Below are 24,526 nucleotides of genomic sequence, written 5' to 3' on the forward strand. Positions count from 1 at the left end.
CCAGGTATTTACATCTGGATCTGATACACAACTTAGAAGATAGCACCTTTTGTTTGAACCCACTCAGTATTGGAACATGTGACTGACAGGTGTGTTTTGTTGCCCCGGTGTGTCCTGTTACATTGATTATTCAAACAATAAATAGCGCTGAATGTCTACGTTCAGTTTCAGATCTGGGTTTTGCCTGTGCAGACTGCATTTATAGTTAGAGGTGTGACCAACAGGAAAACCAGAGAGCTGTCCATGGGTGAAAAACAAGCAATTGTGAAGCTGAGAGAAGATGGAAAATCAATCAGTCATCAATCAATCAACCATGAGCCAAGTAGAACTACGAGATTTCTCCAAGACAATCAGGCTACATGACAGACCGGCAAGAAATTCTTTTGAAAAACTCACAAAAGAAAAAGAGTCTTGATCACCAGTGTTTCAATGAGTGCCATATAAAGGGTTAAATCTCAGTTTGTCTAAGATGGTCATGCATCGGTGGCTATGTGTTTGATATTTACATAAAAACATCTTGTTTTGGACCAAAACTGACAAAAATGTAAAATATTCTATGTATAAATGGAGTTTTAGTCCAAACATAAAGCATCACTTAGATGATAAATAAATGCTGTTTTAATTTTAGTACGTTTGTCCAATTCGCCTTTGCAGCAAAGGTCCTCAGCTGGACCTGAGCTGGTGAGGCTAAATCAATCAACCAATCAACCAATCGATCTTTATTCATATAGCGCCAATTCCTAACAGCGTTATCTCAAGACGCTGAACAGAACAGCCCTGATTTTAGTAGTTAATTAAATAAATAAAAAGCTCTTCCCTGAAGGAGAGGCCCTGTCACCTCTTATCCTTCCTCTGTACATTCAACCGTCTGTAAACTCATCACTGCTGCCGGTTGTTCTTTTGTGTGGAAGTCGGCCATTTTCCTCTCTCTGACCACTAACGTCACCGACACACGTTTTCCTCCCGATACAATGATGAAGGAGCAGGCAGCCGACTAGTAAGCTGCTAAATCAGGCCTGATCTGCTCAATATTTGGATTTGGAGAACAAAATTAGATGGATTGGGCAAACAATGCTACTCTGTTCTCTCCCTATAGCCTGAGCTGTGGGGCCAAGTTCAGGCTTTAGATGTGTGTGTTTGCAGGTTTGAGGGGGAAAGAAAGAAGCGGAGGATCGAGGACAAAGCCACTTACAGATGCACGGAGCGTAACGACATGTACAGCACCACCTGCAGCTCGCTGGGCTTCATGTGCAGTTGAAGGAGAACTTTTTAAAACCTGGGCCCTATTACTGTTTTTAGGTTTGAAATGACTGTAGACTGCTGCAAAGTAACCCTTTGAGGCAACCACACCTGTCAAAGTCTGTACACTTAAAATGCCTTTTTTATGACAACATTATGGAGTAAGGAACCCTACAGAAATAGACCTGTGGGATCCGTTTTGTTTAACCAAAAGTTACGGCATTCGCTTCAAAGCCACCAGACTCCACCAACAAAAACATGAATTTTCCTCACAGAATGGGGGAGTGGCTGGTTACCGCTGCCTTCATCGGTTAGCTTGCTTGTGTTATTGTATGACCTCTGTGTTTTGAAGGTTCGGTTCAGATCCAACACAATATTTTTGTAACAGACAAAAACACAAAGAAACCGAGGCAGCAGTAGGCCAGCAACCTCTGTAACCTGTGGGGTAAAATTACTGTTTTTGTCCATGGAGTCTGGTGAAGAGTGATATAACAGCTGTGTCTGGTTAAACCAAAGGATTTTTACAGGTCTCTCTCTGTACGGATCCTTTCTATAATGTTGTCCGACACTTAGAACAATAATCTGAGCCCGTCTGTGCCAAATACAAGCACTTTCACTGGATGCACTTTGGTCAGGTGCAGTTGCCCCAAAGGACTGGTTGTGTATAGATGTTAACCACAGAAGTGTTCGTGTTGTTTGTCATTGTGTCCTGATGAACCCGAACCCTTATCCTAAACCTAACCTTGAATAATATGCTCAAATAGGGTCTAGGTTTAAAAATATTGGTGTTATCCTTTAATGTAAGTGAAAAGATATTCTACAATGGATCATAATCCAGTGTCGCGCTCACATCTTTAGACAGATGCAAACAAAAGATTGTGAGTGAGCTCAAGTATCTTGGCGTCACCTTGGACTCGGAAATTTCAAGCAAATCAGGCTCTTTAACAGTTAATGCTGCCTGGATGTTTTCTGCACATATTGAGTACTGTTTTATTAACAGTTCACTTAAACCAATAGAGCTACTTGTCCAGAAGCCATAAAGGTTTTTGATTAAACACTTTTACTTGGTCTTGCTCCACCTTCTTTAAACAAATTTATTAAAAAGCAACTCCACTTGACTCACACTCACAGCAGCCACATGTCAATTTTCATGTTTTCAGCATTTATAAAAAAAAAACTCAAGTCCAAAACTGGTGCATCTGAGATCAGACCTGTGTCCTGTCAGTATTTTACCTATAAAATAAGAGTAAATACTGTTAGAGAACTCGTAACCTGAAATACTGCACAACATATTGTGTATCTTTACGTTTGTATATTAATTGTGTCACTTGTAATGTTTCTGTCTTGTGTTACCTGTCGGGAACTAACAAATTAAAGTAATAAATAAAAACACCCACATAAAGCTGTGCAGCCTTTCAGCTCAGTTTCCCACATGGAAGTATTCCAGTCACTGGGATCTAATGGGAACGCTGGCAGAGAAGAAAACCAACGATAAACCAATGTTAAAATGACCATTGTGCTTTTGTTTGACTTGTATCTTCCCACTGTGGTGCTAAACGTCTTTGCTCTTTCTGGGGTCAGTGGACGTTGTAACCGGGTTGAACTTGGTGCCGTTGGATGATTTCACATCCTGATCCAGTGTGTGTGTGACGACTCTGACTAACCGGCCTGGATGATCCCTGAAACGTTTCCCAACACTAGCAGGGCCGTGGTTTCATCCGTTAATGCTTCTGCTTGCTAACAATGCTGCTCTTAATGCTGACCTGGCGCTGGATCAGGAGGGATGACCGTGACGCCATAGTTGTAGCAATTAGCCTGACCTTTTTACAGGAACGATCAGGGCTCAGCTCACAGGCCTCAAAAGATACATGAGGAAACACACAAGTGGTAAATCAACACAGCTGATTACATCAACAGCTCCCCAGTTAAAACCTGGAAGTCATTATAAAGAGCTGAATTACGTTCTCCAGCTAGTCGCTAACTGTTGTTTAGTGTTGAGCACATAGTGGACAGTGGGTTTACTGAGAACGGCCGCCTGTGGGGGCCAAAGAAACGACACTGAACATAAAGGGTGAAGCTGCAGGACCAAAACAACGACCTGAAAGACACAAGAGGGGAAACAGCAGAGTCCGGGAATAAGTTCTCTGTGGATTTGTCACTACAAATAAAACCTTTCACTCCACAAGTAGGAATTTAAAGCCTTTGTTATAAAAGTACAGTAAAGTTTTAAACATTAACCATTTTATAATTGGTGTTATATGGAGAAACAAACACTCCTTAATCTGTTTTCTTCTGTCAAAAATGTCTTTTTCACCCGGCGAGAGAATAATAATCCTGATAACAAAGTGTTTTATATATTTTAAACACAAAAGAATGAGGCTGAGACCCAAGCAGAGCTGATGGGTGCACACATCACATGAGCGTCTTGGCAGCACTACACCACAAACATCAGCGAACTGAAGTGAAACCAGAGCACAAGACTGTAAAAGTGGCATAAAAGAGGCAAAACAGTAAAGAACAGCATAGTTAATGTTCACATCCATTAAAAACAAAGTGACGGCGTTTCATTTCAACATGATGCAGTTTTATTGGACATTTAAGAGCAGCTTACAATGAGAGGTAAAGAGCCGCCATCAGTATAATCCAATATAAAACACACACGACAGCAGCAGTTTAACATGGAAACCAGTGAAGTTTTTAAAAATGTCTTTTCCTTTTGCCTTATAAACACTGAAAAACATTTTAAAAGCTGCAACTTGTCTGCTCCATTTGAGTAACATACAGTTGTGTTTTCCAAAACTGGTGCACCTTCTGGCCAAACATCAGTCCCGTGTCCTGTTAATGGTTCAATTTTACCTCTCAAATAAGAGTAAACACTCCAAACTCTGCATGTCATCAGTTAAATCACTACAAACTTAAAGTCTGTCACAACTGTCAACTCTGCAGGCGAATATCCGGGAACACAGCGACAAGAAAGTGCCGTTAGGAACTCCAACCGTGTTTAAATGTAATAAGTTAATTCAGGAAATAATAACACTCAAGTAATAAGTGATACAGTCCATCTTCTCATGAGACAATGCAGATGATCTTTCTCCCCCTAAAACGACTCATTTTGCACCAACTTCTATTAATTTTAGACTTAATTTAATTTTTTTCACACATATCTTATATTTATCCGACCCTGCTCTGAGGTCTCTGAGCTCTTCACCGCCGTGTAAATATGGATCTGTTGAGGTAATTTCCCACCCAAAAACCCTCCTCTCATTGGCCGTCGGCCATGACGTCATCGGGCCAGAACTCATCCTGCATGTAGTGGTTGGAGTCGGCGAGGCTCTGCTTGTGCGGAGCGTCTGCGGTCCTCAGCTTGTTCTGCCACTCCTGCTCCCACTCGCCCTCCACCAGCTTGTAGAGGTCGAGGGCGGCCTGGGCGTCCTCCACCGAGCAGTGACCTCTGCCCCCCACCTGGGCGGGGGAGCACAGACCCTCTAGTTACAGGTTATGTGTGTTATCAAAGGGAAATAATCCTCAGATGCTCTCAGACTGTTTGACACCAGCGTTTCAATATGAAAGTTAAATTAATAATAAAATCAATGAAGCCCTGCAGCTGAATCAGGCAGCAAACAGTGACTTTTAATGAGAGTTAAAACACTAATAACTTCTAATATTTGGTTATACAGGTACGGTGAGCAGGATTTGCACTGAGCAGGTCTTTTCACAGTCAAAATAAACTGATCAGTGCTCTCTGGTGGACAAACGTCATGGTGACTCTTTCTAAGTTACATCACATATCTATTTTCTTTTTTTTTCTTCTGTAGGCAAAAAAATAAACTTTTTTTTTGCACATTTTTGGGATAATTTAAAAGAAAACCTTATTTTTCATTGATAATAATATCATATATAATAATATCATAATATAGGGATCAACGATTCACCGAAATGTAAACGTTTGAATATATAAATACATAAAAATCTTTTTTCCAGAGACTTGGTCCCGAAGGTCACATGCACACGTGCCGCCCTACACGCTCCATGTGACATATGAGAGTAAGAGTAGAAGAAGAAAACAACGCTGTAGACTTTAAAATACCAGGAGCGAGCTTTGATGCTAAAGAACAAGAGGTGACTTCGCGTCAAAGTCGAACAGGACGTTGGTTGTGTAGACGTGTTCGGAGTTTAACTGTGTGTAACGTGACGTACTGCCGTGGATACAACATGAGGCAACACCACACATCTGTTCATTTCAGAAAGCACCATGAGACTGAAGCTATCAGCGTGTCAGTCAGGGCGAAGAATCAATAACTGAAATGTTCAAGAGTGCAGCTCTGAACGAGATTCAACACTGCGACTGACTGGAGATCACACATATCAGAGCCCTAACAAGGACACACATGTTTAACTGAACACACGTCTACAAAATAAACAAAGATATAGAGATTTTTATCATTTCTAGTAGAAATAAAATGCATGTGAAGTCTGAAGAGGCGTCAGACACGGACGAACGCTCACCTGTATCCTCCTGTTCAGCAGCTTGCTGGCCAAGGTTTTGAGGGAGAGGCAGCACTTGCGGGGGAAACCGGCCAAACGGCTGAGGAAACGCGTCAAGCTGGTGTCCCTGACCATGTGACCTGGAAGGAGCACGTCCAGCACCCTGAAGTCATTGTAGATGGCGTGGCCGATGACCACTTTACCCTTGAGTATACTGAGGATCTGCAGGAGAGAGAAGAGAAATAAATACGCCTGTATTCATTGATCATCAGAGTCCTGTACTCTCCAGATCTCTAATGAGAGGTTAGAGGCTAGTTACAGGTGGAAAAACACCTCTGGTGCTCGTCTGAATCTCACTTCGGGCTGACAGCTGAGAAAATTATGAATGTATGCTCATTGCAGGTGTTCACTCCTGAAGCTACATAAACTCTGAGTGTGCGTCTGCCTCGACATTCGGTAATGAGCATTTGGTGGTTTGCCCTTCTCACCTCCTCTCTGGCCTGAGCGAAGGGCGTGGCGTCATGCAGGTCGTGTCTCTGGATGCCGCTCCAGCGAGTCCTGTAGTCGGTGACGGGCTCACACGGTCTGACGTACTTATCATACAATATGTTGCCGTGATAGTCCAGGATGCTGCAGCGCGCCAGCTCGCTGCAGCGCCCGCCGGGCCCCGTCCCCACCATCTCACAGTCCAACGCCACCACCGTGGTCGGGCACACGCTGAGGCACGGTGAGCTCCGACCGCTGGCCGGAGGACTCGCCTCGGAGCAGAAACCACTGTCCACCTCCCAGCTGTCTCTGAGGGCCGCGGCTAAGCTGTGGTGGTCTGAAGCTTTGGGCTCAGACACACAGAGTCCAGGTTTAGACACGTCGGCGCTCTTGTTTTCAGAGTTGAAAGTGTTTTCACTCTCCTGGCCCGTATCGCTCGATTTTGTTTTTTTGACCAGTCTATTTGTATCCAGTGGTTCGCTGCTGTTGTCCATTCTTTTCCTCTTCATGTTGGAGGTGATTATGTTCTGCTGGTGCTTCTTCCTGGCTCTTGCACTCTCCATGGCACGAAGCATCATGGTTTTTTTGCACAAGTACCGGTAATTCCCAAGAAGCCCCCGCGAGGTGACTTTATTCCTTTTCACCAACTCTGCCATCAGCAACCAAAGAAACCGGCCTTGTCGTCATTTCTGAGGAAATAAAACACAAAAAACCCTGAATATCATGAAGAGAAAGGTCAGATTTAGTTTTTGAAACCTGCACATTTGCTCTGAAAACTGCAGAACTGTGTCCTCGGTCACTGAGGCTGCTGCATAACCTCTAATCTTGCCTGTGTTAGTGCCCACAGAGGAGTTTGGAGACGTGGTCGTGCAGAAATATCACAGACTTCAGGAGGCAAACGATTGACAGCGAAACATTACAACACGCCAATAACAAGCTGCACAGTCTTGATTTTAACTGATGCATTTTCAGAATTGTTACGTTAATGTCCCTTCGCACACATTTCTTTTTTAAAACCAGCATCAGTTCTGATCATAAATATCAAATATTAATGAATTTTGAAAGTTTTTAACCAAGTTTTTGTCATGATGCAACTCATTTTATGGTCTAAAATACACAATAAACTATTTATTTTCTATATACTTCATGCAAACTGGATTATTTTTGGTTTGATTATTGCAGCCTGGTGTATGTGAAATGTCAAATACTCACATTTATGCACCCTTTGCACAAAAAAGTGCTCATCAAACCAATCAATCGATTTTCTACTTTCTTTGAACTTTATTACCTGCACCAATCATAGATATCATTTGTGCTGTAAAAAAGAACCTCACCTATTAAATGTAACATTTCCACTTATCTATTATGAAAAAAAAAAACCATAACAGCAAGAACAAGATCTATAAATGAACATAACCTGAATAACATAACATAACTACAGCATACAGAACAGTTCAGGGGACACAGGAGATGCAAAAGGTGTCGTAATGCTTCTTGCAAATATGTTTTCCACATTTTGTGCAGGTGCAGTAGACACGTCTCCGTTTAGGACAGAGCGCACACTGCTTCCTCACACAGGTGGTGGTGGTGTTAGTGGGGTTGGCCGAGTCTGTGGTGGGGTTACTTGAGCCAGCCTGAGCTTCTGAGGCGAGGCTGGTGGCCCATGGTGTCCGTGGGAGGTGTTGTCTGCGGGCCATCTGTGGGGTGACCAGTTTCTTCCCCAGCTCCTCCAGGAACAGCCTCCGCCTGTGGGGCTGTCCCTGATTCCTTTCTGGAAAAATGGCCGTCCACACAGTGTAAGCGTTGAGGGCACTGATGTCCAGCATGTAAAAAAAAATGGCCATGGGCCACCGCTTGGTCATCCTCCTGCAGCTGTATGTAGAGATCATCTGCAAAACAAAAAAGGACCAGAGACAAAGATGATGAACAATGTTTTTAAATATATAAAGAAATGCTGAATAGTGAACATCTCAGACAAGCACATAAATTCTGCAAAACAAAAACAAAACATGTATGTTTTGATTTGCATAAACGTACCTCATCCACGGTATCCACTGCTCCTTTGCAGCGGTTATAATCAAGTATGATCTTGGGCTCCTTTTTCTCCCCACTGTCGATCTCCGGCTCCCGGTGTTTGGTGCTGAGCAGGATAATGTTTTTGTTCCGCTTAGGGGCGTAGGAAACCAGGGTGTGAGTTTGAGTGAATGCAAAGATGGAGGAGAAGACCTCTCTGCCTTGTGCCACCTGGAGCCGAGGGGGAAGCTCTGGACGTTTTTTATGCATCGCGCCAACTATGGTGATCTTCCTTCGGAGCAGCTCCTCTGCCAGCCCGAAGGAGGAAAAAAAACTGCCACATGTCACAGTCACCCCTCCCAGCCCCTCCGTCATGTCCAACACGACCCTCCGTCCTTGATTTTGTTCTGCCGGCGCACCAGCTTCTTGGCCGGTGTCAACAGAAGCCCTCCATACATATGATGTTTGTACGTCACAGGAGACCCACATTTTTAAGCCAAAGCGGGTCGTGCGCATGTACTGCCGGAATTCGCAGCGTCCCCGGTATGGCACGAGTTGCTCATCCACACAAACGTCCACAGCTGGATTGAACATCCTGGGGAGCCGGGCAATCCACATATCCCAGATTACCCGGATCGCAGCCAGCTTATCCTTTCCCCGTTGCCGCACTCTGGACTTCCCGTCGTCAAAACGCAGCATTGTGCTGATCACCACAAAAGTTTTGAGAGACATGGTCGCCCGAAAGATAGGCCGGCCCGTCTGGTCATCCCACAGGCTGCTGGTTGGTTCGCCGCGGGACCGATAGACGCCAGCCAACAGAAGGAGACCAAAGTAAGCCCGCACGGTGGTGGCATCAATGTCCTTCCACTCGGGGGCCACCTTTCTCCCGTGCAGGTTGGTATATTCAGTGACAAGCTTCGTGATCTCCGGGGTGATAAATAAATCAAAACTGTCACTCAGCTCACTGACTCTGGACACGGCATAGCGGGTGGGTCCTGGGATTAGAGTTGTGCCTCGAGGTTTAAACTGGAGCGTCATGTCATTTGTGGGTTCCCATTGGATCTCTCCGTTTTTGGACTTCCATGACTGGTCTGGTGGCGTCTCCCCTGCCCCAGGTAAGTCGGTGGAGGGTGGGCCGGCCCCGGGAGGTGCTCATCACCATCTGCATTGCCTGTGTCGGAGTCCAATTCCGAGGTTATGGACTTGTGCTCCATGGGCTCGGTATTGCACTCCGTGATCAAATCACGTGCCTCCTCAGTGGTGTCCATCGTGCTCCTCTGTACCGTGCGGCAGCTGCATAAACAAAGTCGAGGTCTGGTTTGGTTCTCGGCGACTGTAACTTTCATGTGCAGGAAAAGGTCCTGGTTTCGTTTATTTCAAAGCTGAGCGGGAACCCCTGTGTAGGCGCGTTTTACGTATTTTATAGTAAAAAAATGTCGTGGTGCTTTGAACGATGGCATAATAACTAAACACGAAATGGAGGATACAGAAACGGTGCCACTTGAAAGCTACCTGAGCTTTTATGCATTCAGTCATAGGGTAATGCAATGTGCACGCTGTAGACACACACACACACAAACTTAATGCCTCAGAGCTTGTGGAGAGAGGAGGGGGAGGATACAGTGTGAGTGCCCTCTACCACAAAAAACTGGTATTTTCTTCAATTGCCATATTTGGTAAAAACACGCGTGGGTGCATCAAAGGGTTAATAACATAAGTTAGTCTGGAAAACGTTTGAGGGCCATTACTCAGGGATATCTCATAAGATAAGGGACAACACGTGCTGTTTTCACTTTAAAACGATGTCAAAATTCCTGCAAAATTCAAAATGCTAATTATATTGATGGCAAATCCAGCTGCTGTACTTAGACCGCCCGTAAAGCCTGTCTGATAACGTATATAATCCATGCAAGACTACAGTGGAAACCCCAGCAAACTGTCAATCTTGTATTTTGTTTACAGTGATCTCACATGCCTGCTTCGTCAGCAGGCCGTGTTTGGAAATAGCAACCACTGTGTGACCAAACCACAGTTGTCTACCGCACACAGTTATGTACGAGGTGGTGATTGTTGGTGGTAATAAAGCCGAAATAACCACTGGCCCTTAAAGGTTCTGAAAAGGCGGTAATTTTTTGTTTTAAGTGGCGCTGAACGTTGTCGGTCGCCAAAACCGTCTAGAGTAGGCGAATATTTCAATGGAGTTCGGCGTTCCGTTCAGGAAAACCATTTAGCATTAGCATTAGCTAGCTGAGGAGAACCACGTCAACAACACACTAAACATGATTCCTCGACGAAACAAACAATAACGACTAATGTGAGGATATAAATAAGTAGATAACAGACACATTAGAACTACATTTAAAAAAAAGACGTGGCCATTTCCACATCAGTACGTTACCTCGCATAGCAGCACGTGGACCGTCTGGACAAGCCTGGACAAGTCTTTTCAGGCCGCCGTCTGATTGGCTCTTTTTCTTCTTCGCTTGTTCTGAGACAGGAAGTGTTCGTCTGTCAAATACCTACAGAGGCGCCGCCTACTGGTTGAATCCGCTATTACCCAAAAAAATATTCCACAAATGCAGCAATTGACACTTTATTTTCAATTTATTTATTTATATTAACAATTTATTTTCCCCAAATTTGACTGAAAATATGATAATCTACTTCTTTAACATGGCTGATTAACTGTTGAAATGATTTATTGATTTAAATGTTTTCTACCATTCTGATATTATGGGTTATGGTAATTGTCTCTTTGCCTTTTGTCCTAAATTCTGTACTTACAGACCAAAACAAAATTATTTTAATCCAGTTTTTACATCCACATGAACAAATCTGTTTTACAAGTGCTGAAAACTTAAAACGATGGAATGCCAAATATTTGGAACAACTGAATAGTTAAATTTATTAAAGAGAATTTGATCTTGAATATCTTTAGATTTTGAGCTTGAATTGAAGAAGACATTTGCAGACTGGTCTATATAATAAATAAAGGGGGAAATATCCCCACAAGATTTTTCAATTAATTGAAATGAGATGGAGAATAATACTAGTTTGCAGAGACTTACTTAATACACTCTTGGGAATTACAAGGAAGGTTTCATCTCTCCTGAAAAATAAAAATCAGCAGCAGTTTTATCTGCAAAGACAGTTTGATAAAAGCATTTAACATTCATGAATGAGAGCGTTTGTTTTGGTTTTGTGGGCCTTTTTATTATTTCACAATCCTTCCAAATGTACAAAAACAAAGACGTGTTACAAAAACACAAAAAAAAAAAAAAAAAAAAAGAAAAAAGAAAAAGAAATAAAAAGGAATTCACCATTACCATTATCCCCTGTGACGACAACAACGACAAAAACCAAAAGCGACAGATGACTGGAGACTGGTGTCAAACCAAAGTGCATCAGCCTGAGGTGTGGTACAACAGACCAGGGGAAATAAAAATCTCAATTTTTCAAAAGCTGTCCCCTCTTCCCTAAAAATTTGTTTTTGTTTTAAATCATGGGGCAGGCCCTGGCCACCACCTCTCCACCTTCCACAGTTTTCCCAGAGCAGCGGAGGACCTAAAGGGGGCGCCGCGTCTTTTCGACTTGGCTTCAGAGCATTCGGTAGTTCACTAAGAGAGTGGAATATAATTTAGTTCTTTCTTTGCATGGATTTCCCCAATCCTCCTCCTCCTCCTGGTGGGGGGATGTTGAGTTCCTGTATGGAGCTTTTATAGCTCGATGTTGTCGCCGTCCTTCTTCTTCCTCTTCTTCTTGGCCTCCTCCTGCACCACCAAGGGGTGGGTGGCCTCCCTCTTCAGGTAGGAGATGAAGTCGCTCACCTCGCGGCCTCCCTGCAGCGTGAGCGGCGAGACAGGACAATTAGTGGAGCGGACGCGAAACACAAGTTTACTCTGTTTTTAAGTCGCACCGGCAGATACTCACCTCGTATTTTTTTGGACTCGACTTGCGTCCAGCTGGTGCAAAGTATAATGTGGGGAAACTGGGAAAGAAAGCAAAGGTTGAGGAGATTGATAAGAATTCATATCATCAGATAGTGTTGTTCTCATTCAACACAGTGAAATTTAATCTACATTTCAGCTTCCACATCAATGAGAATGTGCCAGACTCGGCTAATGAGCTCAGTTTCACAGATAGTTCCTGCGCAGGTTATTATAAACTGGATGAATTCAGATGCGACATCTGTGAAACACCACGTTTCTAAACTTCAAGGCCTTCTCCGAGTGTTACTGCACACTGAAGCGGCTCACGACTCACCCGCTGACTTCATATGGAGACGGCACATCGTTGGCTGTGGCATCCATCTTGGCGATGACGATGTTGGGATCATCAGCGAGCTGTAGGAGCAGAGGAGAGACGCTAGTTCACGAAACCTGTCTGTAAGTTCAGTCTGGTCCTTTTGTGTTGAACCATGCAAGCCAGACGACAAACACACATTTTTATTTCATTCTAGTAGAGTGAAAGTTGTTTCTATGTACTGAAATGCATTAAAAAATGTCTGGTCTACAGCGAGCCATACAACAGCAGCTTAACTCATACAATCTGTTTGAAAAAGAGAATTACAGCGATGATGAAATAAATGAGGGACAACAGCAGGTTCCCTCCACTATTCACCCCCAGTTTCTTTCTGTCAGGGTGTGGATGTCGTTCAATCTGGTCTCTGGTGGCACATTTTCTAATTCAGAGTGTTATCATCATCTTGTAACTGCTGCAGTGGGTTACGAGTCCCGTGTCTCACCTTCTGTCCCAGCTCGTTGTATTTGGGCTCCAGGCTCTTGCAGTGTCCGCACCACGGAGCGTAGTACTCGATCAGCACGTCTTTGCTGTCGTCGTTCACGATGGAGTCGAAGTTCTCGGCCACCACGACCTGAACACAAACGTTACGGACGCATCAGCATCTTTTTTTTTCTTGAGCAGTTTGAGTGTTGGCGTCACACTTTGCTAAAAATATCCAGTGGAACGACTGCTCTCAACAAGCAGAGCATCTGATCGTGGTGAGGAACCAAAACATCGTTTTCAAAAATCATTTTCTAGCCAATAATCACAGTAAAAACTCCAAAAACCTGTTTACTTATTAGGGCCAGAACTGAAACCATCAGTCGATTTTAAAAGACAGAAAATTAACTATTTCAAAAAACTTTATAAGTAGAAATGCAAAACAGTTTTGGCTGCAGCTCCTTAAAAAGGTGAGGATTTCTGTTTCTCAGCTTTAGATAAATTGCTGCCGATCAAACAAAATGAGACATTCAGAGTAAACAGACGTTTTATAGACCAAAGAATCATCAATTAATCGGGATAATAATTTCAAGTTCTATGATGTAGTTTTTAATAATCATCCCATTTTAGATTTTCTCCAGTGGCTGGAGGGACGGAGACAAAGTAAGACACAATGAATCCTTCATATAAACAAGTTTCTGTCGCCACTCCTTTCAAAACATGAGAAAGTCAGCTGAGCTCAAGTCCTCAGGACGACCGAGCATGTTTCTTAAAACTAGTCTCAGTTTCTACACAACCGGAAAGTAATTATTACAAAGGAGGACAATGCATTTTCCATGAAAATTAAGGTTGGATCTTGAAATAAAACAAATGAAACAAGTACACGTGTTCAGCAGAATCTTCCTGGATGTTTCATCTCACCTTAACGGGTCCATCGTTGTTCTCTGGGATGGGCTCTGATTTGAGGTAGCGCTTCAACTTGCCATCAAAGTAGTCCTGCAGGAAACGCTCCAGAGCTTTCCCATCACGACTGTAGGCAGAACAAAGACAGACGGCGTGTTTCAGCGATCAGTGGGAACAATGAGTGAGAATCGGTACGGTATATCTAAGTTTTCACTTGGATTGGAAACCATTAATCAGACTATGATGCCCAATTTCTAATTTATATTTCTGTTCTGTTCATCTTTAGTGGGGACACATGACTACTGAGCACCGCAGCATCTGAGAAACTTCTTAAATCAAACATGGAAACACTGCAGTTGTTTTCCACATTACAGCACAGTTAAATATTTATCTGAAGGAGGGTTAACTGATGTCCTCTGTGCCCTTCAAACGTATCTTTAAATGACCGTATGCTGTGTCTTGTCCATTTTAATGACTGAAATGCACTTGTGGCGAACAAGTAAAATAACACTGGGCTTACGAGAACTCCTCCGTCATGGTGTATTTGTCTCCCTTGGCGGTGCGGATGGCCACCAGAGGAAGTTCCCCTGAGCTGCCGTCCAGGCCGAACTCGGACACGTCGTGGCTGAAGATGTTCTTGCTGGCAACGGCAAAGTTGAGCTTCTTGCCCTGGTCCAGGAAGCCCTTGGCCACCTTCATCACCCTGAGAAACAGTGCGTTTCATTATAAAAGCCATGCTTTTGAAAATGGAGGTGAAAGAATCAAAGGATGCATTTAGGGAGTGAAAAGTTCAGATAAAATCCAAATATGTGAGGCGAAAAACAAATGAGGACAAACTAATTTAGTGAAGCCTTTGGTCCAGTGTAGGGTCACAACAAAACAATTAACATGGCAATTATTTTTGATCAATAGTTTCAGGCTCAGATCAATAAAACATCAAGTGTTTTCACAATAATCCAGAGCACAAGCTGCTAACGTCACTAAATATCTTGTTTTACTGGAGTAGCAGTCAATTATTATTTAAATAGCCCAAAATTTTCAATTTTCTACCATATAAGACAAAGGCAACATTTGAAACCTTAGAACTATCAAATCTTTGGCATTTCATTTAAAATTGAAGCTATTGATCATCAAGAGAGCTCATTTTCTTTTTAAATCGACACAGTATTGCAGCTCTAGTACACAGAGTTAAACATTTTGGAAGGAAAACGAGCTTTAATCTCATTTTTGTTTCGTAGACTGTGGTTACCTGCCACAGGAGAGACACTTGATGAGTTTAGAAATTAAAAACGAGGAGTTTAGAGACCCTTACCTGTTCCTCCAGTAGTTGGAGCCCTTGGGGTTTTTTTCATAATCGACATCATAATAAGCCACCAGCAGGTCTTTCCCCCTCAGCTGGTCTTTGTTGTCGTCCGTCATGTGAGGGCAGATTCCAAAGCTGAGTTGAAGAGAGAAAGTTTACAAAATACTGAAATCACAGCAAGTTTTACTTTAGTTGAATGAAGGGACTCATAATCCAGTGATACAGATGGTTGACACAAATGTACCAAGTGCAAACATTTAGCTGGTTTAAAGGGTTTAGCTCTGATTTCAATGTCATGTAGTTTGTCTTGAGCTGAGAGGTGAAGCGGGACCAGAGTGAAAGTGAAATAAGTGAGCAGACATGACGGTTGGTGGGCGGGAACCAAAAAGTAGAAACCACAAGTAGATAACACTGTAATCTTTTGTTTCATCAAGAAATGTGCTAGAAATTCAGAGTGAGAAGCTACACCTGCCTTTATATTAACAAAATGTAAAAAAAAAGGTTAAAGTATACAGAAATCACTCCAAAGTAGATTTACTGTAGGCCACCAGTAACACAGGAAATAACACTCTAGTGGATGCACACATACAAGCTCCTAAATAAACTATGTGCTTTTAAGCTCACAAGCAAACAACATCTTAAATAAAACATTTATTTAACCATAAGGCCACTTCAACATACAGATGACAGGCCAACTAAAATGTCCACGTGGCTCCAACCAAAATAATTCTTCATTACACTGAAGATAATCAGACACAAGCAGGCACATAGTTCTTGATTCTCTGTGATGATTCAGCAAATAATAGTCATATAACCTGGTTATCATGACATCAGATTAGAAAGTCCAGTACTTGGCCATAAGTACCATTCACACATGCTCAGAGTTGACTGAGACCTGCCCGTGTTTGCAGAGTGACACCTCACCTACTACACAAGATCCTGTTGGCTCTGGGCCATATTGGCACGTATGTGCTGTTACTGTGCAAAATGACACCACAAACAAGACCAGCTACTGTAAATAAAGCAAATTAAGCGAGCCATCACCTCACTTGCAGCACGAGTACATGGATGTTAGATGATTGAGAGAACACTCACATGTTGTCCTGGATGAACCTCTTGATTTTGCTGCTGCTGTATTTGTCCTCGCTGTATTTGACCGAGCTGTCTTCAAACTTGTTGCTGAGTCGGGGAGGGCGGAACAGGACGACTCCCCTGTAAACAAGCACAGGATATGTCAGTGGAGCAGCAACGGCAGCTACACTGGTGATATCAAACGTGCATGGAGGCAAGTAATCTTGACTTTTTGCAGATGTCTCCCCCTGTGGGCGCACATCAAAGCAAGAAAGCGTACTAGGACGAGGGCAGAAAGAGCTACGTACTCTCCGTCAATGCCGTGGCTCTGGAGGAGAGCCTCGGAGTTGGTGTGGGCAAAGCGGTAGCTGTCCCTCAAGGCGCTGGCTGCCTTCAGGAACTCAGCCTGTGCTGTGCTCTTGTCATCAGCAAAGAGCCCTGTGAAGGACGGAAGAATCATACCCAGATCAGGATGCAATAGCCACGGTCCCATTGTTTCCACACGTCAACAACACTGTCAGCAAAATACTACAAAGAACTTTGGTTGATTACGTGTGACAGCAGCTTCTCACTGCACTCAAAATGTATCCAAGCTTGGCTCAAGTAAACACCTCATGCTTATTCATCTCACCGCCGAGAAACTGACTGAGCTGCAAGCTTTAACTCACCGACAACACTTGCATCTTGGTCTCCAGTGAACTTCTCAAAGTCTGCTTCAGCCTTGAGCTCCACAGAAGCTGGTCCAGCCTGCTTCTTAAGGAAACTCACAATCCCATCTACGAGGAGCGAGAGGACAACACAAGTTTGACCACGAGGCGACAGAAATAAGCAGATATAAGGAGTATCTGCACACATGTGAGAACCTTTAAGACATTTTACACACAAATAATTCACATCAGAGGCAAATACCTGCAGTTCTGGGACCATCATAGGGACCAGTCTCGTCTCCATCCCTGAAGATTTTCAGGGTCGGGTAGCCACTGACGCCGTATTTGCTGCAAATGTTGCTGTTGACTGTGCAGTCGACCTATGGGGAAAGAAAATCATTGACTTTCTGATGAGGCGCAGAGTTCACTACGGTACAGAGGGCAGAGGGACTTGCTAAAGTGAAGAAATAGGTGAACTGAATTATGCAATACCTTGACCAGAGATACAACGCCTTTCAGACGAGTGGCGGCCGCCTCGTACTCAGGTGCTAGCCGTTTACAGTGGCCACACCTGACGGGCAGAGAGCATGGACCAGTTAAACAGATGAACAAGTTACACATCAGCTGTATTCAGGTTTCAGCTTGGCAAAGATCCTCAGGGGGAGCTAGTGTGGAATTTGATACACCTGAGCTGACTCAACAGGGTTTGTAACCTGCAAAAGTTTGAAAACTGTTAAGGGGGGGAAAAAAAACCTGACTCACCAGAGTGAAAGTCATTTTAGCGGTACAACTACCCATTTTAAATATTGAGCACTCTGTTGATCAGTTGACTGGTAGTTCTGTCCATTAAGTTAGCAAATTAAAAAAAAAATTTCCATCTCTTCAATCTCATTTTTCCAATAATGCTAAATTTATCTGTGCAATAGTTTAAAATCCAAAGATGTCTGGCTTATTAACAGACAATTAAGAAAACGATCAAATAATCACAGTCAGTATACAACTAATGATTCTTTTGGACATTTTGTGCTTTTAAAGTTACATTTCCGCTCTTTAAAGTGTTTAACTTCCACGTTTTAATACATATTTTCTCGATTCACTTCTTTTTTTATTCAAGTTTGGCACAGGGGACCACGTCATAGTTCCTCTGGACCAATCAGAGGTGGACACCAAAACTTCCCTGGCCAATCAGAACGTTACAACAGTGAAAGGACACGCCCCTAACTTCCTCATAGCCTCGTTCGCACGTAGTTAGCTAGTTTTCATTGATAAGGATTAAGAGCAGTTTTAATTACAAGGCGTAATTAGTAGTCTTGAAATATCTAACGGTTCTGTCAAACCGTGTCGGTCTTTAAAACACTGGTTCAGCTAAATGAAACCCTACAAATAGGGCTTACACCTTTTCGCCTCTAGCTAACATGCTAACATTTGGTCACTAGCCAATAAACCACAGACAATTTGACACTACCGACTCTGTTAACGTTACACATGCAATTATAATTTCTACAACGAATAAAATAATAATAAAATAAATGAGATACATTCACGGTGTACCAAGTTCTGCAAGTGAACGTCAGTTAGATACGACGCAAGTAAGCTAGCGTTAGCTTATTTAACGTATGTAAACCACAAAAAATATATTAAAAAAAGCAACGTAATTGCTCAGACACTCCGCACAAACCCCTGGAAAGACTCACCAAGGGGCGAAAAACTCCACAAGGGCGAGATCATGGTCTCCAATTTTGCTTTCGAAATCATCATCCGCGTATTCAAGCACATCACTGGCCCGGGAGAAGCCGGCGAGAGCAGCCAGGAAGATTAGCCTCAGCATCGCACTGCGCTAGCTTAAAAACCTACTCGGCTTTATGCTAGGTATAAAAAAAAAAGTTGGAGATTGCGTCCGCGGCAGCCGACCTCCTCTTCTGCTCTCCGGCAACGTGAACGCCAAGGCTGGTCGGACAGGGCCAAAGGCGGACTGGTCGACAGAGAAAGAGAAAGAGAGACGGAGGCGGTGAAGATGTTCAGGCAGGCAGCGGCACCGCTCCTAACCACAGTGTGGCAGCTTCCCATTGGTCGACCCGGCACGTCGCTCCGCCTCCGTCAGCCAATGAGAGGCGCGCAAAGGCGGGCTCATCCTCTCAGAACCAATCACAGCTCGACATAAAAAATCTAAACTCCTCTCTCACAAGCGGAGGTGATCATGTTGGTAGTTCACTGCTTGAAATCAGGTTTTTTTTTTTTTTTTTAAAGAACTGCAAATCTATGATGAGCATGTAAGTGTACAGCAGTTATTTAATGTGTCACAATACATACAAGTGTGCACCAAAAATACAGATGCAGTGAGATAAGACACTTTATTGTCATCCATCTGTGTACAGTTTGTACATTAAGGAAGGAAAATTGTGTTTCTCCTCATTCCTGCAGCAACAAACACAAAATAGCAAATGATGCAACATTCAGTGGAGTAAATCAGACGTTCAGATCTAATATAAGCTGCAGCGACAAGCATATAATGTGCAATAACAGGTCAACTGTACATATACTTGTAAATATCTAAAAATATAAACATGATAGTGTAAATAAATTAAGCATTTGTCAGACAAGAACACAACTTATCTCATGTAACATTAGAGTAAATCAGAATCAGCTTCACTGGCCAAAACAAGAAATATTTAGCTATGGACGGATATAAATGTGTATAAAAAACGACATATAAAACAGAAGTTTAGGGTTAAAGGTCTTTTTTTTGTTTTAAAGATGCAACCCTTAGAAGTTCCAGACTTGTTTCTGTTGTGGTTCTTCGTAGTCCACAAGTCGTGAGCGCTTTGGTTCAATTTCTGGCTCCTCCAATCCACATGTTGAAGGTACTGAATCCTAAACTGCTCCCTTCCATCTCATATACTCTGCGTGTTATCATATATTCTCATGATCATCAGTTCGTATATGCTTGTTTAGCTTACATGGTCTTAACAGTATCTTCCTGGGAACTCCAGTTTGACCTGACCTCGAAAGTCAGACCAACTTTTCAACTTTACTCCCTTTGCCTCAGTCTGCTGCACAAGCAAAACTCCCTTTTCTCTCTAAACTCAAATAATAGGATGTCCTTATGGCAAACGAGGGGTAGCACCTGTCCAGGAGAGGAGGAGGAGGAGGAGGAGGAGGAGCAAACTTACTATAAGACTCCCACCCCGAGATTAGCTCGGCGAAGAACCTTGTATCACTCCTGTGATGACTTGTCTCTTCCTCTTGCAAGACGATTAAACCAAACTTAAACTCCAGACGTCAGACTCGTCTTTATTCATACAATACAAACATTTCCACCACAGTGCACGAACAGGTGAATGTAAATCTAGTGTTAAAGCTCTTTAAGTGGTTGAAAAGCCTCGACAGGTGCTGTAGAAGTACGGTCGGTTCACCATGTTTCCAATGAACCAACATTATAACGCAATCATCAGTTTAATCACTCCAGAAAGAAATTAGAAAGTAAAGAACAACTGATAGATACAATAAATCTGATAATCATATAAATAAATAAATAAAAGTTGATGTTTTAATGTGTAAAGGTAATTTATTCCAATTCCTGTACCCATGTTGGTATTAGATAATCATGTCCAGATTAACTGATCGGTCTGTAAAACACAAGCAAAGGGAAGTCTCTCTGAAGTCTGGAGAGATGGACGCGATGCTCCCACGTTAATCTCGGCTGAGACGTATGAGAACAGATCAAACCCACTGATCACCATGTTGTTCGGCAGCTCACTGTGCCTCATACAGTATCTGTTGTGGAAAAACTAAGCCCCCCTGGATTCAGCGTGCCGGAACCGTCACCGGTATCACAAACGTTTCTCAGAAATTCACTTCCATTACCTGAAGCTTGTTTTCTTTTTGGTTCTGTATCTGTCCATTTTCCACGATCCTCTGACGAGCCGAGCAGGATTCTGTGTCACCACGTGTGTCATCTCCAAGATTACTGCGAAGGTCAAACTTAAACATTAATATTAAGTTACACGAACAACAGAGAAGAGAACTTGTACACTGCCCTCATTACAGCAACGATAATTATGTGTTTTAAGATGATTTGTTTTGTTTATTAATTCAGTTTTTACATCTTTTTGCACAGTTTTTTCATTAAAACACAGATAAACTGCACACATTTCTATTTTATATGTTTCTCATATTCTGTATTGTAAATATCTCTGGTTTATATTCTATATTTTGCATTTTATGTTTCTTGATTATGCACCATTATACCAGGGCAAATTCCTTGTAATGTGAAAATTTAGCTGGCGTCACATCTAATTCTGTAGTTTATATTGTGCTCACATGGTGAAAAATCAGAATTATCACAAACACAAAATCTTGAAACTTTGTAAAATGCTTAATTTTAACTGTTACGCTTTCAAGGTTTGGAATATGCTTGACTTTCAACATAATCTGGTGTTTCAACTACACAATCAGTCCTGTAAGCAAAATATCTATCAAATATATTATTTAACACAGTATATTATTTTATTTTTGATTTAACTTTCATTGAGTCAGACAGTGTCATTGAGACAAAGATCTCTTTTACAAGAGAGACCTGAAAACAAGCAGCATTCACGTGAAGACAAACAGACCAGAAATGTACACAATTACACAATAACAAGAATTAAAGAGGCAGTTTCATGAAACAGTTGCCAGAATCCACGAGGACGTCAGGTAACGAGGTAAAACTAGACAACAGGAGGCAGGCTGTGATTTTTAAATAATAAGACTTGCTGTGGGTATAAATGAATTCTTTTCATTTGCATTTATAGTAACAATTTAGATGTGATGATGAGGTGAGGCTTCGAGAGTCCGGAGACTTCTGGGTTTGGTACCTTTACAGTGCTTTAGAAGAGTACCTTGGATTTTACTCTTAAAAAGCAGAACAAAACAGAAACCTGGAGGAAACAGCCACCAGGTTAATGTGTGTGATATTATGAGACTACAGTCTCTCTTTCATTCCTTCTAATCACATTAAATGTTGTTGAAGCTTTCGGTTTTTAAAAGTATTGAAACTATTTGGTTATTATTGTGAAAATCATTAATATTTATCACATAGACCACAGTATATATAGTTTAACTTACAGAGCTGCTTAGATTTATTTTGGCAATTTATCATTTCCGCCTGATATTTGTATTTATTTTGATTCTATAATTATTTCTATATTTATCACCTTTAGTTTTTGTCAAATTTACAACAGGGTCCGGATCAGGAAAAGTTCGGGAGCTCTGTTTGTCCTCACATGCCACTCCAAATATTATTAATGTTTTTGGATACATGCCTATATTGTATTTGTCGTGCGTTTGCATATTTTTTATTCTTTCTTTCTGCTCCTTTAGGTGAGTTTACTCCATGTTTAGGCTCACAGGTAGCTTGTTGTAAATATATACAAAAGGAAATATTAGTCTCAGCACAGACTCACTGTATTCTTGTCAACATTTATGAATAAAAACAAAAGAAACTGTGGTTGTCTGTCCTTATTTGTGTTGTTTTCTATGCTGCTGTTTGTCTGTTGATGTTTCATGTTCTCAGGTTTCTCTTGGATCCCAATTTCAACGAATCGCCCTGATTAAATAAAGGTTTAAATCTGCTCAGGTGGATGGACATTTGTCTGACTTTCGTAACAAAACCCCTCCAGCAGGTTTTATACTTATTCTTAAAGAAAAAAACGTTCCTTCGTTATGAAGCTGCAGTCGTATCATCAGGCCAGCAGAAGGAGCTCTCTGACAACACAGAGTCCTCCTCAGTCAGCAGTAAACAAAACTGTCCAGTCGGGTAAAAATATGGCTGATGCTATTTGCACCTGGGTGTCAGTAGTCAACAGTCAACACCATCAGCACCAGGTGTATGTTGGAAAGAAGATATTCTGTATTTAATGTACCCTGTCTTTTATATTTGTATTTGACTTATTATTATTTCATCCACGATGTCTTCTTAAACCTTACCAAATAGTTTTAGTGCCTCAACCTCAAACTGTGACTGAAAACTGATAATAACAAAAGGAAACAACAAATAAATGCATGTAATTTACTGCTGGTCTCACACAGGATTTAAACCCCAGTCCTCAACCTGACCAGGTGTACATGGCCAGATAGCAGCGGTCTTAGTTCAAATAGACACTCTGTGAAAATATAATGTTACTTCTTGTGCATACTTTTTTCATATTTGTATTGAGAATAAATTACATTTTAATATAACTGTATAACTGTAAGTCCTATGCTTATAGGATCCAATATGTCGCTCTATGTAACCTGTTTAAGTGTCGTTTCTTTTTGACAATATTTCCTTTAGTTCACGCTTTTCCATTAGATTCATGCTCCTCCTCTTCAGACTGCAGCTGTAGTTAGTTACCCTAACAAAGGTGTAAATGTTAAAGTCATTTACACTCTGTCTTGTACCCTCATTACTTCAAATTACTTTGCTTTACTTGAAGAGGGCAGTTAGAGACAGAGAGTGAAAAGTAATTATTTTACAATCTGAAAACACAAACACTATTTAACACTCACACTATTCAAAGAGCTATCTGACCTTGATTTAGCTAAACAGGTGTTTTTTATTTAGAGCACTATAGAGAAGATTTCAGGTATCAACGCTGACCATACAGTGGTATGGATCCTTTGTGTCTTGCTTGGGTTAAAAAGTTGACATAATTATTTAAGCACTGATGGATGTTCATGACTTTCAATCCAAAAAAAGCTCCATCAGAGTGGAAAGCATTCCTTTCTCATAAACCTTGCTTCCTAAACAGACCTTTCGGCAGCACTCCAGAAAGTTCCCTCTTCTCTGTGGCTCAGACTGAGCTAATCCTTTAAAGCAGAGCCGCCTTTCTTCCACACCAGCCACCGTTTACTGTAAACTCACAGCTGAGATGGGAACGGCAGCATTACATGGAGATAATATAGGGACTGAATGAGGTGAGAGGAGGGCTGACGGTCAGTGTCAGACACAGTATTACACCACACAGCACTTTTTTAACATCTGGACTGTTTCAAGGTCACTGATCGGACACCCACTGGCATCTTAGCGTATCGTCTATACACATCACATATTAATACTGTGGGCTGGAGCACTGTCATCATCATCTAATCATCATTTTATCCCACTAAACACAGACTGTTACTGTATTGTCATCACTATCAAACCACTAGTTTATCCCAGGAACCTGTGTGTGTGTGGCTGCAGCACTCTTCTGCACTGTAGAGCTTTGTTTGCCGTTACCCACAAAGCCCCTTCCCTCCCGATTCGGAGCCCCCATTGCCTCCTTGAAGCGGTTGCCACGGCAACCCGCTTGCTCCTCAGCCATATGTGGAACAAGGAGGAGGAGACGAGAGGTCTGCAGCGTTAATGCGTGTGACAAACTCGGAGAGATTGAGAGAGAGAGAGAGAGAGAGAGAGGGAGGGAGGGAGGAAGAGGATGTTTGTGTGTATTCAGGCCATCACAACCTTCCTCCAAGCGCTGACAGGGGGAGAGAAACAGATTCCTCATGCCTCGCGACACCAACACATGACGTCTCAGCTGCGTCTTGTCAGAGCACAAGAACGCCTTGTTGTCCTGTCAGCGTCCAGACCAAAACACTGGAAAAATTGTTGCCCGTTTCATCGCTGTAGACAATAAAAACCTTCTCAGTCACAGCG

At 42.3% G+C, this 24,526-nt stretch overlaps 2 protein-coding genes across 3 annotated transcripts; both read right to left on the minus strand.

The window, feature by feature from the left end:
* Positions 1-3,829: 3,829 nt before the first annotated feature.
* isg20 (interferon stimulated exonuclease gene) lies at positions 3,830-10,674 on the minus strand. 2 transcript variants are annotated; one of them, XM_070831499.1, is made up of 4 exons: positions 10,622-10,654; positions 6,213-6,899; positions 5,746-5,946; positions 3,830-4,701 (listed from the first exon to the last, which is right to left on the minus strand). In XM_070831499.1, exons 2-4 carry the CDS (start codon positions 6,864-6,866, stop codon positions 4,501-4,503), a joined length of 1,056 nt encoding a protein of 351 aa, XP_070687600.1. In that variant the 5' UTR covers positions 6,867-6,899; positions 10,622-10,654; the 3' UTR covers positions 3,830-4,500. The 2 variants fall into 2 exon arrangements, with proteins under 2 accessions (XP_070687600.1, XP_070687599.1); XM_070831498.1 differs by lacking the exons at positions 3,830-4,701; positions 5,746-5,946; positions 6,213-6,899 and adding exons at positions 7,539-8,099; positions 8,248-9,516 and having other exon boundaries at positions 10,622-10,674.
* Positions 10,675-11,485: 811 nt separating this feature from the next.
* pdia3 (protein disulfide isomerase family A, member 3) lies at positions 11,486-18,868 on the minus strand. Its single transcript, XM_070830949.1, has 13 exons — positions 18,564-18,868; positions 17,362-17,440; positions 17,132-17,249; positions 16,891-16,998; positions 16,531-16,660; positions 16,247-16,363; positions 15,161-15,286; positions 14,369-14,551; positions 13,867-13,975; positions 12,968-13,096; positions 12,487-12,566; positions 12,154-12,211; positions 11,486-12,062 (listed from the first exon to the last, which is right to left on the minus strand). Exons 1-13 carry the CDS (start codon positions 18,695-18,697, stop codon positions 11,940-11,942), a joined length of 1,494 nt encoding a protein of 497 aa, XP_070687050.1. The 5' UTR covers positions 18,698-18,868; the 3' UTR covers positions 11,486-11,939.
* Between the last annotated feature and the right edge of the window lie 5,658 nt (positions 18,869-24,526).

The sequence above is a fragment of the Pempheris klunzingeri genome, chromosome 5 (assembly GCF_042242105.1).
Source record: "Pempheris klunzingeri isolate RE-2024b chromosome 5, fPemKlu1.hap1, whole genome shotgun sequence".
Classification (NCBI taxonomy): Eukaryota; Metazoa; Chordata; class Actinopteri; order Acropomatiformes; family Pempheridae; genus Pempheris; species Pempheris klunzingeri.